The following is an 18,886-nucleotide window of genomic DNA, read 5'->3' as shown; positions in this document are numbered from 1 at the left end:
ATACCCCATATATAATAGGCCAACTCATGTGAAACATACAAACATATGCCCACCCAAAGAGCAACCCACATGTATTCATAACCTAAAATTTCTCTCTTCTTTAATTATCTCCTCTTTAATTACCTAACGCCAAATTTTAAGATGTTGTATATGACAACATTGAATCTAATATATTTTAAATAGGTTAGAATTATGTGTTCTAATCTATTCTAGTGTTTACTTAAGAATGAATTATAATTTGCTAACTTTGTTGAAATTAATTAGGTCTTTGATTTTTGGAATTTTGTTGAGATGTTTGATTTGATATTGGTATTGTTGAGATGTTTGATTTTTTGTTGGTATGTTAAGTTTGTGTTGGGGCATGAAATTTTGGGTTCTCCAACAAGTAATCTCGTAATCAATGTTGAGAGAAGCCGAACACCATCTACGATTGCTACCAATGAGAGGGGAGTACCTGCAAGAAAACACTCTGACGCTCTAGTCAGTGTTCGTTTAGGAATATTGCCTATAGTCAGAATAATCTCATACCTCTCCCCCCTTGGACTCCAAGTCCCATATCCCTTATTTATCTCCATGCTCCCTAGAATTAAATGACATGATATCCACTACCATTGAGCATGGAGATAAATAAGGAATATGGGACTTGGAGTCCAAGGGTTCAATGCTTATAAAAGGCTAACTAATCCCCAGCATAAGGGGGGAGAGGTATGAGATTATTCTGACTACACGCAATATTCCTGAACGAACATTGACTAGAGCGTCGGAGTGTTTTCTTGCAGGTACTCCCCTCTCATTGGTGGCAATCGAAGATGGTGTCCGGCTTCTCAACATTGATTACGAGATTACTTGTTGGAGGACCCGAAATTTCATGCTCCAACAGTTTGATCAAAGGTATTGATGTTATTATGAGAATTTATTTGATTTTTTGTTGGGATGTTGGATTAAATAGGTTATCTTTTGTTATGTCAGATCACATTCCGAATCCCAAGAAAACAAAGAATTAGTTGGAAATTTTTTTTTTTTAAAAGAAAAAGAATGGTTTTTTTTTGTTGCTAAACTTTTATTTATGTATAGAGATGCATTTGAGGGTAAGGGGTATTATGTCCTCCTACTAGGTGTATATTTTTATGTTTATTAATGAGATTTACTCATAACGTTGAGTTTTTAATGTAAGTTTCGCCCAGTCGGATTTTGAATCCTGGATCTGCCACTTATAATATATGCAAAAACACCCTATGCAAAAAGGAATCCTAGCAGAATCTGAACTCAAGTGGTTAAATTAGTATTCATTAGTTTTACAAGTAACTGAATTTGCAATCCAATAACTTCGCTTTGCCGTTAAATTTTTTCCCAGGAAACAAACAGAGCCCAGTTTGCACAGATCTAATAATGAAATTAAACAAAAATAATTTCATAGGGAAAGTTGGAGAAGGAAGGAACCTTAGGGAAGGTGGAGCTCTGGGCCCACACACTACCGTCGTGACCGACGATGGCCGCAGAGGTCAGATGGTGCCTGTCAAATTTTCGTCTAAGGTCTGAGTCCTCTCTGATTTATGGTTCAAGGAACAGAAAACCTACAGTTACAACCAAATCAAAACCAAATAACTTATAACCCAAATCAAACATCACAATTTGAAGGAAAAACAAAACTACTTTTGCCTAACCTCAAATCAATTTGTTCCATCATCGGAATCCATTAAAGGCACGGAATTCCATGGCATGAGCTTGAAAGTAGAGAAAGACGACGAGAGAGAGACCATGCGTGAGATTTATTAGGGCTCGAAGAGGCTGAACACGTATAGGATAAAATCTATAAGATCAAATCTAAGGTTAAGGTTGGGCTCGATGGTCTCTAAGGCTTTGGAAGTTGGAGAGAAGGTGAGAGAGTGAAGGTTGAGCATTGCGTTTTTTTTTGGTCTCTGAGGTCACTGTCATACATATATAGTGTTTATGGTCGTCGTGAGCAACAACTACGTACATGTCAGTTGCATGAAACTTAGTTTTTGAACAAAGCATGCATGCATGCATGCATTTGACTATTAGGCCTCTCTCTCATATAGTTATGACAGTGGACAGATCATCATTTACAAAATGTCAATTACAAACCAAAGTAGCTGGCTTTAAGAGAGAGAGAGAGAGAGAGAGAGAGAGAGAGAGAGCGTTTTAGTTTGAACACTTGACGCCCTGTGCTGAGACTGGATTTGTTTTTCTACTTTCCAAACTTGTACATTAATTGATTCAATGGGTACGTAAATTAAATTGAAGAAGTTATCATGCAAACTTTCTTTCCCATTTTTCCTACAAATTTAATTGTAGCAATGCATGACCCTGTATCTTCGGGTCTCACAACACCAACCATTGTATTTACACTTTTAGCAGACAAAAAATTTACACTTTGAAGTATAATCTATATATATAAAGCAAAAGGCAGAGAATAGTGAAACATTCAAAATACCAAAAAATGTTATTGGTTGATGCACACATTAAGAATTGAAATTATTAATTAAATGAGGATAATATGGTAAATTCACACTTTTTTTATATTTAAAAAATTTAAAATTAAATGAAAAATCAGATAATGGATCCTCCTTTTAAGGAACACAACTACCCATTATCTTTTTTTAATTCTATAATTAATTAATTACTTTTTTTTAAAGTCTCTCGCAGCGCGGAAGCAAATGCGGAGAGGCTAGTATTAATAAAATAAAATATATATATATGTTATAATAGTATTAATAAAATAAGAGATATATGTGTTATAATATAGGATGACCGGGCTTATTATAAAATTTGATTGATGGATGTTACTTTATCCACAAAATATCACACACAATTAATATTAGTAAATTTGATCGGCCTTCATTGATGTTTTTTTTTGTTCAAAGGTCTTCATTGATGCTTGATTAGAATAAAAAATTTAGGATGACACGTTTAATTATTCCGATGTTATGATGAAGAGGAGAGAACGATAGATTTTTTTTTTTCTTCCTCAATTTTAATTTGTTACAAAAAGTTGAACGAATAGGAACAATTTGGATATTATCATATCTGAAGTGTATAGAGAAATCATATAAATGTAATAAGTTAAAAATATCACCCAATTTCCTATTGTTTAGGTGTTGGTTGTTGGGGTTTAAACCCCCTATGTCATCCCAAAATATATATATCACCCAAGTAAAAAAGTTGTAAAAAAAATAGTATGTGTTTGAAGAACAACTTGCATTCTCTTAAAAGTTTATCAAAAGGCGTTACAGATGATGTGTCTGCCTCTCTCTCTTTCTCTCTACTCAAAGCAAATAAAATTGCGAGTAGAGATACTCCCGAATCTTGTAATAATCCTCACATAAGGGGCCTTCAATCACAATTTGCTGGGTACCAGAACCACCACCCTACAAGACATAATCACGCAAGTCAGACTTTCCATCTACACACCAAAATTTAAGCCATGCTACACTCTCAGTATAACTAACTGTATGGTTATTGGCCAACCTACCTTATGGCTTGCATCCCCAACTTTGCGTAGTGTCACATATTCACCGCATCGCAAAGCCCCACCAGCAAATTCAACCTGTCAAGGTCATCAGATGAAGATGGTATCACATTTAATAGTTTCTTAGAGCTTAAAATTTCGCAACATGAAGTTGAGATAATTTTGGTACCTGAACACCGTTGTCAGAAAGAAATTGCTTGAAATTAGCCATTTTTAAGTCACCAACAAGGACAGATTCATGTGGTGGAGCTGGGGTTGAGAGGGGTAGCAAAGATAGCGCTCCATTTTCTGTCTTTCCTGCTTCAGAATCAACCCAAGCTATTTCGTAATCTCCAAGCTGTGTTTGTAATTACATCAAATTTGTAAGGAGGACATGATATAGATATAGACTACACAAGGTAAACTTTAACCCTCTCGTGCCTACCTTCTTAAAGAGCACGTTACTCATGAGCTTCTCAGACAGTTGCACCTATATATTTCACATAATGGGAAATGGATTAAATTGTGAAATCTGAGTCACATATCAACAGACAAAGAAATAAATTTTTATCTATGATTTTACCTTATAAGCACATAAATCAGAAGTGACATCAATTGTTTCTTCGATTTGAGGAGCATAAACATGAGGGCAAACATGTTTCAAGCAGTGTTGCTTCAAATGTTCCGTGGCCTCAGCTGTTCCATGAACCAAAACCTCCACCCAAAAAAAAACACATTAATGAATTACTAGAGTAGAACCTACACCCAAAATAAATCACTTCACTGCAAAAAGGAAAGACGAAAAAAACAAATACGCAGACTTACAAGCTTGAGAGGAGCCATATGGGAAAGAATTGATTTGATGGATCTCGCGTCAGAACGGCCCTCAAAGTCCATATAAATTAACGAACACTTCACTTGAACCTGAATTAGACAAAGAAAAAAACAAAACAAAAGTACAACTTAGTTCAGCGAACATCAAGATCAGTAAAACTATAAACTAATTTAGCAGACTTCAACTTACAGTCAATTCAGTCGCTACTACTTTCGAAGGTCTTGTGTCATGTATCAAACTAGCAGAACCTTCATCAAGCTTTCCATCCATATCACCACCAACCTGAGATGATGAAATTTTAAAACAGAAGCATCATGGTATGTACAAATCTCTGCTCTACAAGCTGAGAACAATTTGGCATAGTGGAGCAGAGAAAATGTTCCTGCCCAGAATATGGCTAGCATGCCCTGGAGAATCGGGATCCCTGTTAGGGTTTTGGTTTAACCTTCCAGCATCACTATCACAAACTGAGTGAGAGCTAAATAACTCAGATTTAAAAGAACCATAATCAAAGAATCTGATATTTCAAGATAAAACTTACATGCATAGCTCCTTGGTCCATGTCTGCATCCTTGATTACATAATCATCTGGATTTATGACTTCACCAAAGTCATCCCAGTCAGAATTATTTTCATAGAAGGGAAACATAGGGGCAACACTGGTAGAAGGGGGAGTGAATCCATCTATTAGCATGTCCCGGTACCCACCACCGTGTGGACCTGCTGCTGCAACAAACAATTACAAAAGTTCATTATTTACACCATAGATGAGATATAGTTTGCGTACTTTAAAACTTTAAATGATCCATAGGTATAAAAAAAAATCCTCAATGCACAGGATCTATCATCTCATCAATCTTCAAAAAGAAAATCAAGAGAAAATTGTGGAACTACACAATGATAAAACCGATCCTAGGGAACAATGAAACAATACACTTTAGCAGCTTGACCGCTTAGTAACGAAGAATCATCTAACAATAATTGCATGTGTGTGAATAAATTGGTAAAAAAAACAGATATATGCTACTCTAACGACTCCCAAGTAAAACTTTATCCATAAATTACATGCAAAAGTTATATACGCAGATGAAACGAACTTGCTGGAAGGCTTCAGATTTTAAAGGTCCAAAGGACTAGTAATTCTTTGATGTTCATTCCAAATAGAACATTTTCCTTCAAAGAAGGTTTCTTGAATGCTTAGAAATGTCCTTCAAAAGATTAGCAGACAATTGCAATTTGTTTCACACCTACCATCTAGCAAAGAATGTGTATTGCTAGCATCAACAACCATTGGATCACTCGTGCTGACATCAGCTCCTTGCGCAGATTTCGATTCCTCCTCTTTAATCAGACTAGCCTTTAGAGCTTCTTCCTTTCTTATTCTGTTCTGTTCTTCTTCATAAGCAATTAGCTCCTCTCCGACCAAGGGCACCCTCTTGGACATGGTAACCTTAACAGCTTTTGGAGGCGGGTCTGCCTGAAGCATGCGAGCTAAAGTACCAAACTACATAAACAGCTCAAGGTGTCAATGTGTGGTACATATTAATGAAAAAAGAAATGAATATGAGTAAAACATACATTTTAATAATAACATTAAATGCCTGACATGGATAGTTATGTCAAGAACCTATGTCCGAATTATACCTGGGCTCGTTCTGTAAAAAGCACAAGATTCTTGGGATCAGTTGCCCATTCGACAAATATATCGTGAGAGAAACCAGCTTCCAAGCTAGCCATGGATGCTAAAACAACCTGTATGTGATGCATACGTCAATGCCATTCAAACTAGTAGGCAAACTAAAGATAAAATACTCCAAAATGTATATATTGTAAACCTTCGGACCATCAGGAGCACTGTCAAGTTCGCTTTTGTTAACTAAAAGTGTTATACGCCTGCAAGGGTTAGCAAACATACTTAGTAAGTGATTGTTCAGCAACAGTAATTTGCAATAGTATCTAAAGTCAGTGACTCAAAATTTCAAATTGTCGTGAGTTAACATATATAGTAAATGAGACCACTTACTTCAAAGTAAAAGCATTCTCCCGTGTCTTCTCAAACGACTTTGCAATAGAATCACTCATCCACTCGAGGAAACTTTTAACATAATCAATTGTACTAGATGCAACATATGTTAGAAAGAAGATGGGATAGTTCAAATTTTCATCTGCCCAACACTGCAATTAATGGAAGAACCAATATAAATCATTATAGTATAGTTGACAAGACAAAACTTATGTGTTGTCAATACAAATTTTTTAATTTTAAGAAAAAATGTCTCCCCTACTAACCGATTCCAATATTTGAACAAGTTCCAAAACTCGGCCAGCGGTATCAACAGGTAGTAACACATTTCCATCAGATCGTAGAGTCTTCTTTATGGTATCTAAATAATAACCAGAAAATAAAATACAGACTAAGAATAATAAAACCTCATTCATTCACAAAGTATAAATACTTGTTCATTCCATGCATGTTTCTACAACAGGAAAAGGGAAAATAAAGAAGACAAGCAAACATGAATTTTACTGTAGATGACAATTTTTAAGACAAAAATCTTGAGGTAGCTAAAATTCCTTGTTCGCAAGGTACCTGTAAATTCCTTGTCCTTTTGGCGTCTATAAGGCTGATTGTTCAAAGCATTATAGGCATCTGTTATTAGAACAGCAGGGCGCACAAAGGATGCTTGATTAATTCCATTCAAATGCCTGATGAAAATCACAGCAGTAAGCAGTTCAAAATCATCTTTCTTTACGCCAGACATCATATACACATACATATAATTGAATTGTCACAGGTAGTTGAAAGAAGAGTAGAAAATTACTTCTCTTTTCGATGGTTGAAGTCCACGGCATATATAACATCTTCTCCATCCTTTGTTATCTTCCAGACAGTACCACCCAAGAGATGCCCAGATACATGGGGTGAGATCACAATTCCCTCTCCTTTGCCTATAAACTATATACATTAATATATCTATATTTATTCCACCAATACTTTGCATATGAATTATGAATAATACATAATGGGCATACCAGAAAGATGATGATTTTGAGCATAGGTTAGTCTGGTGACATTTTGGAAAGCAGAATCAATATCATCCAGCGTAAACAGGTCAAAATCCGATACTTGCTGCAAATTTTTAATAAATCTCAGCTCAGTCAGAAACTTATAAATACATGGTGAGCATAAATACATACAATTTTGAATTAGCAGAATATTTTGCTTTATGAATTAATTTCACCTTGCGTGAGAGGTACTGATCATACATAGTGAGAAGACCTAATCTGTAAACAGGCTCAGTGGAGTAAACGACAGCAGAGAGGCCGAGTTGTTTCATGGCGTATGGAAGTGCACCGAGGTGAAGTGTATCTGGATGTGAGAGTAACACTGCATCTACTGTCGAAGCTACCCTGCGCAACAAAATTCAGCCATTGAAACTCTGCAAGTAAAAAAGAAAGCAAGAGATTGAATTGAAGAAAGGGGGAGAGAGAGAGACCTGGAGAGGGGTTCAAGGAGGGAGGGGTCAAAGTGGTCGTTCCAACCACAGTCAATGAGGAAGTTGAAGCCATCGATTGACACCAAATACGACAATGGATTCTCATTGTACACTCCACACAACGGTGTTACCTGAACTGAAGTTCCCATCTTCTTCTGAGTAACTCTCTGCAAATAGAGAGAGAGAGAGAGAGAGAGAGAGAGAGAAGAAATGTTTCAATTCAAAGAAGTGAAGGAAAGGGAGGGGTTCTAGAGGATGTCGTTTGCTGGGAAAACAGCTCCGCGTCGTCGTTTCGGGCTGCCTTTTTCTTGAATGAAACACGATAAGTCGTTTTCCAAAACGAGGTCGTTTTAGTTGCTTATCTTTTTGGGCCCTTTTATTATGTGAACTTTTTTGACCAACGGGTCAGGCAACAGAGCCAGCCCAACTTCAAATAAAAAGTGTTCTTCAAAAGAAGCCATTAACTTCTTTTTCGGGCCCTTTGTTTCTTTCTTTTTCTTCTACTCATGGGTTGAATGGTCACAAAATGCATAGAGAGCATTATGTGAAGGAAGCAGGAACCACTGAGGTTAAGGTTGGGAACGGATGTTAATGGGTATTTCCAACGTTTTGATACATCTGCTAGATCAGTTTTTACCAAGAAAATATCCAATTTCTTATTTCAAAGAGATTTTTGTAATAAGGAATGACAAGATCAACGCATATATTTCCTTCCATACATAGCATGTCGAAGAATTGGAACCGGAATATTTGAAGTATCAGATGTCTGAACAAAAACACTGATTGCTAATTTCCTATCAGGGTTTTCAAGTAGGAATATAGGACTTCCAATTCCAAGTGAATGTACAACTTTCAATTTGGTCTGCAAGCAAGCACTAAGCTGGTGCAAGACCACAATTATAAGTGACTCATACTTCTATCTGGTGAGCTTTATCGTTCGAGTTTGGCAAGGGTCCATCCCATAGCTCTGCTAGTTCCTTCCTTATCCAAGATATGAAAACAATTGGTCCCAACGTAGAAGGCACCTACATACATTGACAAATTGCAGGAAAAGTTAAAAAGAGATGGTCAATAACAAGAGGTGCAATCAAATCTTCAATCAAATTACTCCAACAACTAAAACAACCCAAAAGAAGCCCGATGGTAAACTCTCTTAGTCATGACCAAATGTTGCCAATGCAATTTTGGTATGATTTTGTCCAGAAAGCACCCCCTAATTTTCCAGAGCACCATACCTTAATGTTAAATGTACGATTTACCAAAGAACTGAACCTTATAAGCGGCAACATCCATCAACTCTCATGAGAGAATAGCAGACAATAGCAATAAACTTTAAAAACAACAAAAAGACTTACAAGATAAAGAAGAGCAGGTTGAGGTGAGTGGGTCAGAACGCCAGCTGCTAAAGCAGTAACCAGTCCAATGGCATATCCGGGAAGGGCATACCAAATATATTTGTGCCCCTTGGAGGAATGCATTTCTAACAGGTTTATCGAATCCCTGCTCCTTCGATGATCAAAACATAGGACTAATGCCAGAAGCATAGCAGGAATTGCCTGCAATAAAACATGAAGAAAATAAAATTTAAAATTGTTTGAGACTTCCAGGACATAAGTACCTTAGCCAGAAAGGAATATGCATGATGATTGTATGAAAATACTAACTCTAGATTAACACAAAATGCTTATAGTCCGTAGACTCGTAATCTCGCAAGGTAAACTATAAATATAAATAAGGATGCATCAGGGCAGTGCATTGTTGCAAAAATCAAAAGTAACACGCCATCAATACTTAGCGTAAGTTACACTAGTTGCATTGACAAAAAAGGATGTCATACCATGTCACCGAGACCAAGCATCATGAAGTCTCTGGCTCCTCCAGGAATCAGTCCGCCCAATAAGTTCCTGGGAAACACAATCTTCACGGGCAATTCCAACTTCTTTGTTACCATTTGCAGCCCAGGCAGACTCAAACTATTTGCAACAGTGTGAACAGGGTTTGAAGCTTGTTGTGTTGCCACTGATACCATGACATTCGCCCCAAAAAACCTCTCGGAGAAAAAAACCCAGAATATGTCATATATGAATAGGCAGACGAGGAGCATTGCACAGATTTTGATGTTTGGAAGACGGACATGACTCACAAATGCAATGCATATGGAAATGCCCAACAAATTGTTCAATACCCAATGTCCAGTAACAAGCCAAGCAACAACTGTACCAATGCATAAGAACAGTAACAGCCCTTGGATTCGTGTAAATGACTTGGAACAACACCTTGACACATACGGGTCAGCAAAACCAATTTGTGACTTCAAATAGGCTACATAAGGAGATAGGCAGAAAAATAGGGAGGATACAGAGGCAATGGCTGTGAATACAGTGAGGAGTTGTGAGACAGAAGAGAACAGGTAGAACATCAAAAGCAGGCTTATAGAGCTCATTACTGGGATCATGAGAGCTTGGGACCTATCTAATGTAATTGATGTTTCTGATAAATCACGATTTCTCTCCATTTCTTTCCCATAATTAAGAGCGCGAAATGCAGATCCAAAAGTCACACTTACTGCTGTTACAATTAGAGAAACAGGTGCAGGCTCCAGCAAATACAAAAGCTTCCAGAGGGGCTCCATAACTAATTGAACACGCAAATTGTTCCAATTTTTATCTCAAACTTGATTTTAATGCACACCAAAAACGTTATCAGTCACAGCATTCGCAACCAAAGTTGCAATGCTTCTCCGTCTGACACTTGAGCAGAGAAATCCATGCAACCTGCAAAACAATAATGACAAAAGAAAAATGTTAAGAGTTTCTTGTCTACTTTCCAAGTTCTCTCAAACAACATGGAATGGAATCCCTATTCTAAATCATATCTAGCACACCATTTTATAGCAATGGGACAAGGAAAGGATTTTAAAATCTAAAAACTTGGTTTTGCATCGCTTTCTTGCAAAATCCTAACTCAGCTGTACTTGGCACCAACAGTTGGACAAGTTGAATTGACTATTTTTGCAATTCCGTATTGAAACCTAAACCAAACTCAAACAAAAGTGTAAAACTTTAACATTTTCTTCTCTTTTTCCCCAATTTTATCATCCACCAGCCAAAGGGTGAGTCTCAAAATTTCAAATTGTCATTTCCTCTCCTTCCTTTTTCCCATCAACCAAACAGTTTTTACCAAAACGCAAAAGATAAAAACAATCATCAGTAAATTGACAAAACTAAACATCTAGACCTTACAAACAAGCAAACAAATGTAAAACTAATACCAGATACACGCAGAATTTTAGCAATTTACATATAACCATAGCTAGACTAAAGATCTGAGACAAGAAGCACACTGGAATGAGAAATTTTAGTTTATAATACAGATTGTTGAATATGGTGGTGGGAGGACTAACCTTGGACTCGGAGGAGCTCGAAAAACCTTTGCTTGCTCTCTGATTAAGCAGGTCCCCTTTCTCGGAGCTATACAATGGGCTTTTTCTAATTTTCAGTTTGGCCCCATAACTTTAACTCTTTTTTACATTGTTGCTCGGTATTCTTGCATATACAGGGGTTGGATTGCAATATGAATTTTCACATTCTAAACTTTTTTTATTTCACATCCTTATTAGAGATTTTATTTGGGAGTTTCACTAAAATACCCAAAATGGGGGCTGAAATTATAAAAATACCCAACACCCAAAACTCATCATTATACACACTCAAAACCCATTTATAAACATACCCAAAACTCATCATTACACACATACCCAAAACCCATTTTAGGTATGTTTCTATGTTTAAATAGTGCTTAGGTATTTTTATAAATACATGTATAGAATTGGGTATTTTTATAAATATCTAATTTTATTTTTCTTCTTTTTTATGCTGGGATATTCCACATTCTTATTAGAGAATTATTAATTATAACGGCCGAAGTATAATATTTGAGTAATGCTATTTGGACATACAACATTGACATACTTAGTGACACCCGCTGATGTGTCAATGTATCATTTGCTCTTCTTTTCTCCTCATTTTCTGTTCAGCAAATGATACATTGATACATCAGCAGGTGTCAATGTTGTGTGTCCAAATAGCATTACTCATAATATTTATATTTGATCAACCAAAAAAAAATAATATAATTCTTTGTTAAGTTTATAATGGTCTACATCTTATGTCGTTGTCATATTTGGGTTGGGTTTGTTGGGGGTACAAGTTACAACAGAGGAATTGCTGGATTGGCATATTGGGCCTAGTCTGTACTGAAAGGGTAACGACGCGTTGATTGTAAAGATTGCATTTTTTTTATAAAAAATTTACTATCTCATTTTTATTATTTTTATGCTTATAGTATTACCCTTTGAAACACCACCTCCCATAAGTACTTAAAATTTATTGCACTTCATATAATTGAATTCATACGTCGGTTTATTATTGGCATAAATTTGAAAGATAATAAAAATATATATATAATGTTACTTATAGGAAGAAAATAAAAATTTATGCTACTTTTTTTATCAAGATTAAAACGACCATGGTATATGCCAAAGAGAAAGTTATATAAGGTTGGAAGCAATCATAATTTATTGCAGGATAGTTGAGACTCCAAGCATTATTATTAGGGGTACCGAACCGATTCCACGCATCCGAGTACTGACGGACATCGTCAGTATAGCCCAAAAATAGAATCGCCACTGCATCGCGTGTCGTCGGTTTGCTGAGTTTCAATTTTTCTCGCCTCGAGGAAGCTTGTCAATATCGTCAAGGCAAATCCTTTCGACAAACCTCTTACCAATCTATTTTTGCAGAGAGAGAGGGATGAGAGCTAGAGAGAGACATGAAGAAAGAGAGAAGACATGAGAGAGATGGAGATGAGGTAGAAGAGGTGGCGGAGTGTAAGGAAAAAACTATTGTTAGGGTGATGTTAGGTTTCCTAAGAGCATCTCTAAGGGATATGTCAAATGCAAAATATTAAATTTGAATTTGATGGCTTATATGGCAATTTGACACTTTGGAAAAAAATTAACTCAACCTGAAATGCCAAATATCATATTATTTTATTATATTTTAAAAAACAAATGGGACCTATATGATGCATAAAGTTTTTAATGGCATTGTTTTAAGGGTAATTAAGTGATACATGTCATGCTAAAAATGAAGAAGGTCCAAAAGAGAAGGTTAGAGAGAAGGTTGCTACCATTCCCCTTAAATATATTCGCAATATGATACTTAAACAAGGAAGCATGTTTGTGTGGTGGTAAATGGTTGAGTATGTAAGTTGGAGGTAAGGGTTTGAAAACCATTGGCTCCAACTTCTAACATATTTAACGAATTTTTGAGTCGGGTTAAAAAACCGACTGACATCTAAATAGGCCATTATAAAGAATGGAGTGTGACTTGATTGATATGAATGCGAATAAGTCACCATCCTAATTTAAAGCAATTAAATAACATTATGGTAAGGAAATTAAATGCAATATGAAGCATGTTATGCTAGTTGCAAGTCACTTGTCTAATCATCTGCATTATTGTGAGACCTCACATCCTAATTACCAACCCAATAACCCAATCATACCATAAAAATTAAAGTATGACGCAATGAAAGTTGTTATCCTCAGAACTTACAATAACGTGTCATGTAATTAGGGTCATATTGATGTTATTTTGTTAATAACTTCATTTTTGTTTATAAAAAAAAAGTAAGTTATAGCACAAAACTCCAATTAGACCCAAAACCAAATTGATCCAAACTAAAAAATTTGATGAGATGTTGCAGACTAGTGGTCTCCAGTTCGAACTCCTATGTCACTTAGGTAGTGTGTATGAAAAATCATTCTCCCCTATAATTTAAGGGTATCACTTATATTAAAATAAAATAAAAAGAAATAAAAAAATTAATGAGATGTTGAAAATCTAGAACCGCCAGTCACGGACAAACCAATTAGTGACTAAAATTCAAGGCTAGTGGGTTAGAATAATTTATCACCAACCCAGTTACCCATTTGGGTCTGGGTTCACCGTCAAAGTCATAATACATTTAGCCATCGCTAGGCCCATCTTCTAAATAAGTTTAGGCGGTGGGCCCCATAAAACCCAACCCAAGTTGGATTATAGAGCGCCTCCTCCAATCCAAGTTCCAACTCCTTTCTCCGTCCGTATCTGCTTCGCTCCATATTTTCCTAAACCAAATCTTCTCCTACTCTCTCTCGGTTTCTCAATGTTCCTTGTATTATCAGATCCAGAGCCAAAAAATAGCACTGACTCCTTTCTCACGTCACCGTCTTAACAGTCAATTAACACACGTCAGTTTTCTCTCATTAAATTAAATTAAGCCCGAGATTAGCTACGAAATAACAGCTCATATTTTGGTTTCCTACTTTGCCTTTTTTATTTATTTATAAATTTCTTACAATGAATTTAGCAACTAGAGTCGTTGTATTTTTATAGTAACAGTTTCCACTTTTCCAATCCCAACTATGTATATCTCTGTATGGCCATGAAAACTCAATGTTAAAGTTGAAGAGAGAGCGCACGGCTACTACGACGATGAATGCGAACGCGGTACTGGTCGCCATCACCCTGGCTCTGCTAACGTGCTTGCCTCGGTGCATTTACTCGGCCGAGCGGCGGCTCCTGGTCAACATGACTCTGGTCCGGAACGCTCCGGCTCTGGGAGCTTGTAAGTTTCTTCTTCTCGATCTCACCCAGCTACAAGAGTATTTAGAAAAACAGATTTAAATTTTTATTATTATTAACTTGTTTTTTGTTTTGTTTTTGTTTGTGGCGGCGGTGGGTGAATATTCGTAGTTTGCTTGGATGGGAGTTTGCCTGCGTATCACCTGCACAGAGGATTCGGGGCCGGAGCAAGAAACTGGCTTTTACAGTTCGAGGTACTTCTTTTTGTTTTTTATTATTTAAGAAAAACTTCGGAACCAAATTCAGAGTTTAAAAATAGAAAAAGTCTGCATAGGACCATTAGCGTAGTTGTTTGAAGAATTTAATCCTTTGATTTTGAGTTCGAATTCTGAATCAAAGTTCGAATTCTAATATTCGTATATAGTATATGAATTTAGTACACTATTTTCTCTCTTAGCAATAAAAGTCCTATAAAAAAAAGTCTGTACGCAGACTAAAAGTTTGGTTATTGCTTGTCTTGGTGTCCCGTGCACGTTACTAGACATCTTGCACTGCTGTCGGCGTCTTTCGCCGCACTGTGACGTGGCTTCTTCTTAGTGGTTTATGTATATATTTTTTCTTAATACAAGATGTAGAAGGCGACCAAAGGGTGGACTTATTGCCGTGACTAAGTGACTTAATTTATGACTATATTTTTTGTCCTTTTAGATATTCTAGGGGAATGTTATTGTTATTGAGTGGTTGTACCAAAAGTGGTCCATTGGGCCTCTACTACTTATTTGGTGTTTTTCTTCACTTATGTGTTACGCAATGTTAATTTCATGATCCATATTATTAAAGAAACTCAATTATGTAAATCAGTTAGGTAAGTTAGTTGGTGTGTGGGGTCCAATGTGAAAAGCTTGAAGTTTTGCATTGATGATCATGAAGGATAATATATATCCATATGAACTAAACGCAGGGTGGTGGGTGGTGCAATGACATAGAATCATGCTTGGAGAGAGCCAAAAGCCGTAGAGGATCAACACGCTACATGACCAAGTGGGAGGTCTTCTCTGGAATTCTAAGCAATAATGCATCTCTAAATCCAGGTTCGTCATCATGTTCTCAATGCATGATTTAATTGACTCATCTTGTGGTCCATATATGTCATCACATTTTCACATGTTACGACACTGCTCCTTTCATAATTGATCTTAAATATAAGAAGAAGAAAAAGTCACTTTATTTAAAGGATGAAAGCATCAGTCTCAAGGAGCTTTTCCAAGTGGTTAAAAGTAGTTACCCCTACACCAGTTCTGTGTTCGAATCCCCCTCCTATCTATGTATGGTGAAGTTTCTATGGCGGACAGTCCATGTTCCTTCGCTTTCTTAATTGTCCCTTTCACGTGATTATTACAGTGATGACAGCTATTTTCTGAGTTTGTAGCTTTTGATCAGCCGACCTTCCAGCCTTTCTCCAGTGTTGTCATTTCTTGTTGTCTTTGGACTGTTTAAGGGCATGGCAACGCATAAGCCTTTGTCCTATTGTGCACATTGACCTGTGTCCAGTTGGAAGGTCTGAATCTCTGCTTGGGCTGACAATTTACAGTAGTAGCTCTAAAAGCTTCATGGCATAGTTAGTTGTATCCACTTGGTTTTAGCTGAGAGCTCCCACCATTGAATCATTCGAATAATTTTAATAATCAATTACATGTCCTGATAAAAGCTTTATAATTTGTAAACATAATCTGGATCCATACATGAGTCACATGACATGAATCTGATGATGCATGCAACAAAAGATAGAATCTTGCAGTGAACTCAATTCTGAAATTGTTATGTTCTGATTTTGAACCAGATTTTTACAACTGGAACCGTGTGAAGCTTAGATATTGCGATGGAGCTTCATTTGCTGGAGATGCCGTATTTAAGAATGGGGTATTTCTCTCTCTCTCTCTCTCTCTCTCTCTCTCTCAACAAATATTTCCTTCCAACATTCTTAAGTAACCTTCACTTTATCCACAATCTCTCAACATGCTGTTGAAATCTACCGAAAAAGCCGATTTCTTATACTTAATCAACTGATCAGTTCTTTGCATGTATGTGTTGAATGCGCGTGTGAAATGAATTACAGACATCGTTGCTCTATTTCAGAGGGCAAAAGATTTGGGAAGCTATCATTCTTGATCTTCTACCAAAAGGTTTAGGACAAGCAAGAAAGGTAAATAAATAAATAAAACCCACCCCTCAGTTTCTTCTATTTTTATAGGAAACCTGATCAAACAAGTTGCTAAAATATTTGATATAAAATTAGATATTCAAATTCAACTACTTATTACATTCCTTCTCTGCTCTAGGCTCTGTTATCAGGATGTTCTGCTGGGGGTTTAGCATCCTTTTTGCATTGTAACAACTTCACTAAATATTTACCAAGCAATGCCAGTGTGAAATGCTTGAGTGACGCTGGATTCTTTCTTGATGAGTAAGTTAGCTTTGTCCATTTTCCAAGTTCAAAGCAGATTGCAGCTAATGCATAATTTTGATGTTTCGTTTCTTTCTCGAGTGCAGAAGAGATATAACTTCGAATCACACCATGAGGTATTTCGTTAAAGATGTTGTTTCTCTACAGGTAACAATACTAATGCCTAAGAAAACAAATCTTTGCTCTATTTGTATATTTGTATTTTTCTTAAAAATATGTATTCACACGTTGGAAGTATGCATGGCAGGGGGTAGAGAAGAATCTGGATGAGAACTGCACCGCCAGCTCCCTTGATTTTCCCGAGTTGGTAAGATTTTCGTAGCATCGTTGAGCTGTTAGATTTTCGTAGCAATCACATGGTTTTAACATTTGCCTTTCTTTGGATGCAGTGTTTCTTCCCACAGTACGCACTGAAGTTCATTACAATACCATTTTTCATATTGAACTCAGCTTATGATGTTTATCAGGTACAAATTCTCCATGCCTTGTTCATGTGACAGTTGCAAACTTTTGATTCAAATTTGAATATTTAGTAGAGCTGTTAATGTCCACAGTTCCATCATATATTGGTGCCATCTTCAGCTGATCCACACGGCCACTGGAACCGTTGCAAACTGAATCCGGCGGCATGCAATCCTGAACAGTTAAATACATTGCAAGGTTCTTCAATTCTGCCCTACACTAGTTTACTGTTAAATTTGCAAAAGTCCTAATTGCTCAGCTGAAATATCATTGTTTTTCTTAATTTTCAGAATTCAGGCGTGACATGATTGTTGCTATGGGATTGTTCTACAAATATTCGAGAAGAGGAGGCTTGTTCATAAATTCATGCTTTGCTCACTGCCAAAGTGAGTCTCAAGACACATGGTTTTCTGCAGATTCTCCAAGAGTTCACAATAAGGTAATTTCCTAAGATCTTAATTAAGTATATTATTCTTTTACAGAAGGTTATAGCAGGAGAAAAACTTCCCCTAACCCCCTTGCATTGTCCCTTTTTTCCTATCTCTCTCCTCGTGTCACTTATCAATAGAGGAGAGATAGAAAAAAAAGGGAACAATGCAACGGGTGTAAGGAAGTATTTCTTGTATTGTAGGCTCATAAGGTCTTAATTAAGTAAAAACTGTGATTTTGCTTTTTGCCAGACCATTGCAGAAGCAGTAGGTGATTGGTACTTCAGCAGAAGGATAACAAAGGAAATTGATTGCCCGTATCCTTGTGACACTACCTGCCATAACCTTATACCATCAACTCAAGTAATAATGTTTTTCATTATGCAATTTAATAATTAATTCCTGCTTAATTATTAATTCCATAGATCTGACCTGAAAATATATTTTTGCAGGCCCTTGTACAAGATTTGAGAAGCTATTAGGTCCAACATTTTCAAGGAGACAAAATTCTTTGGAAGGTTCACAAGGAAGAATCTAGAATACAAGTATACAATACAATACACAGTGATACATAGAGCTATTAGGTCCAACATTGTCACCACCAAGCAGTGGTGGAGCTAGAAACTTTGTACAGAGGGGGCACCCTCAAATATTGAAATGACATTTGAATTAATTTTTTAGTTAATACAAAATCCCTAAATTTGATTACTATACTCTATTATTTACATATAACATTAACTATCTATTCATCACTGATACTAGCACAAAATATATTGATTGAAATTAAATGTACTTTGTTAAATATACACACTAAGAAATTCCAATTATAGTTTATTACTACAAAATTTAGAGTTAAAATAAGACAAGAAGAGATTTAGAAGGGTAGTAATAATAGTGAAAGGCTTATTATCACAAAGCGTCCCTGACGTTTGGGAAATTATCACATTGCATCCTTAAAGTTTTTTTGTATCACTCATGGTCCCTAACGTTAATATAAGTGCTCTTAAATAGTCCTTCTGTTAAAAAAAATGTTAAGTTTAGGGATATAATCGTCAAATCAATCCAAAATTATAATATATATATATATATATATATATATATA

General features: G+C 36.3%; 3 protein-coding genes across 4 annotated transcripts; 1 reads left to right on the top strand and 2 right to left on the bottom strand.

Annotated features, from left to right (window-relative positions):
* Nucleotides 1-3,045: 3,045 nt before the first annotated feature.
* CPSF100 (cleavage and polyadenylation specificity factor 100) lies at nucleotides 3,046-8,038 on the bottom strand. 2 transcript variants are annotated; one of them, XM_021971365.2, is made up of 18 exons: nucleotides 7,802-8,038; nucleotides 7,547-7,715; nucleotides 7,338-7,434; nucleotides 7,127-7,253; nucleotides 6,895-7,010; nucleotides 6,594-6,688; nucleotides 6,328-6,479; nucleotides 6,140-6,197; nucleotides 5,949-6,056; nucleotides 5,556-5,808; nucleotides 4,846-5,030; nucleotides 4,494-4,586; nucleotides 4,295-4,393; nucleotides 4,053-4,184; nucleotides 3,915-3,959; nucleotides 3,660-3,827; nucleotides 3,494-3,568; nucleotides 3,046-3,389 (listed from the first exon to the last, which is right to left on the bottom strand). In XM_021971365.2, the coding sequence occupies exons 1-18, from the start codon at nucleotides 7,948-7,950 to the stop codon at nucleotides 3,288-3,290; spliced, it is 2,223 nt and encodes a 740-aa protein (XP_021827057.1). In that variant the 5' UTR covers nucleotides 7,951-8,038; the 3' UTR covers nucleotides 3,046-3,287. The 2 variants fall into 2 exon arrangements, with proteins under 2 accessions (XP_021827057.1, XP_021827058.1); XM_021971366.2 differs by having other exon boundaries at nucleotides 4,846-5,027.
* A 449-nt stretch (nucleotides 8,039-8,487) lies between these two features.
* On the bottom strand, nucleotides 8,488-11,343 carry SPPL1 (SIGNAL PEPTIDE PEPTIDASE-LIKE 1). The gene is made up of 4 exons (XM_021971287.2): nucleotides 11,205-11,343; nucleotides 9,639-10,575; nucleotides 9,157-9,357; nucleotides 8,488-8,826 (listed from the first exon to the last, which is right to left on the bottom strand). Exons 2-4 carry the CDS (start codon nucleotides 10,431-10,433, stop codon nucleotides 8,710-8,712), a joined length of 1,113 nt encoding a protein of 370 aa, XP_021826979.1. The 5' UTR covers nucleotides 10,434-10,575; nucleotides 11,205-11,343; the 3' UTR covers nucleotides 8,488-8,709.
* A 2,596-nt stretch (nucleotides 11,344-13,939) lies between these two features.
* On the top strand, nucleotides 13,940-18,495 carry LOC110767565 (Pectinacetylesterase family protein). The gene is made up of 13 exons (XM_021971144.2): nucleotides 13,940-14,473; nucleotides 14,602-14,684; nucleotides 15,392-15,521; nucleotides 16,271-16,350; nucleotides 16,547-16,633; nucleotides 16,770-16,894; nucleotides 16,981-17,041; nucleotides 17,142-17,201; nucleotides 17,284-17,361; nucleotides 17,449-17,554; nucleotides 17,647-17,795; nucleotides 18,037-18,147; nucleotides 18,237-18,495. Exons 1-13 carry the CDS (start codon nucleotides 14,302-14,304, stop codon nucleotides 18,264-18,266), a joined length of 1,272 nt encoding a protein of 423 aa, XP_021826836.1. The 5' UTR covers nucleotides 13,940-14,301; the 3' UTR covers nucleotides 18,267-18,495.
* The last annotated feature ends 391 nt before the right edge of the window (nucleotides 18,496-18,886 follow it).

The sequence above is a fragment of the Prunus avium genome, chromosome 2 (assembly GCF_965620075.1).
Source record: "Prunus avium chromosome 2, drPruAviu1.hap1.1, whole genome shotgun sequence".
Taxonomy (NCBI): Eukaryota; Viridiplantae; Streptophyta; class Magnoliopsida; order Rosales; family Rosaceae; genus Prunus; species Prunus avium.
This window is presented reverse-complemented; position numbering and strand designations above follow the sequence as displayed.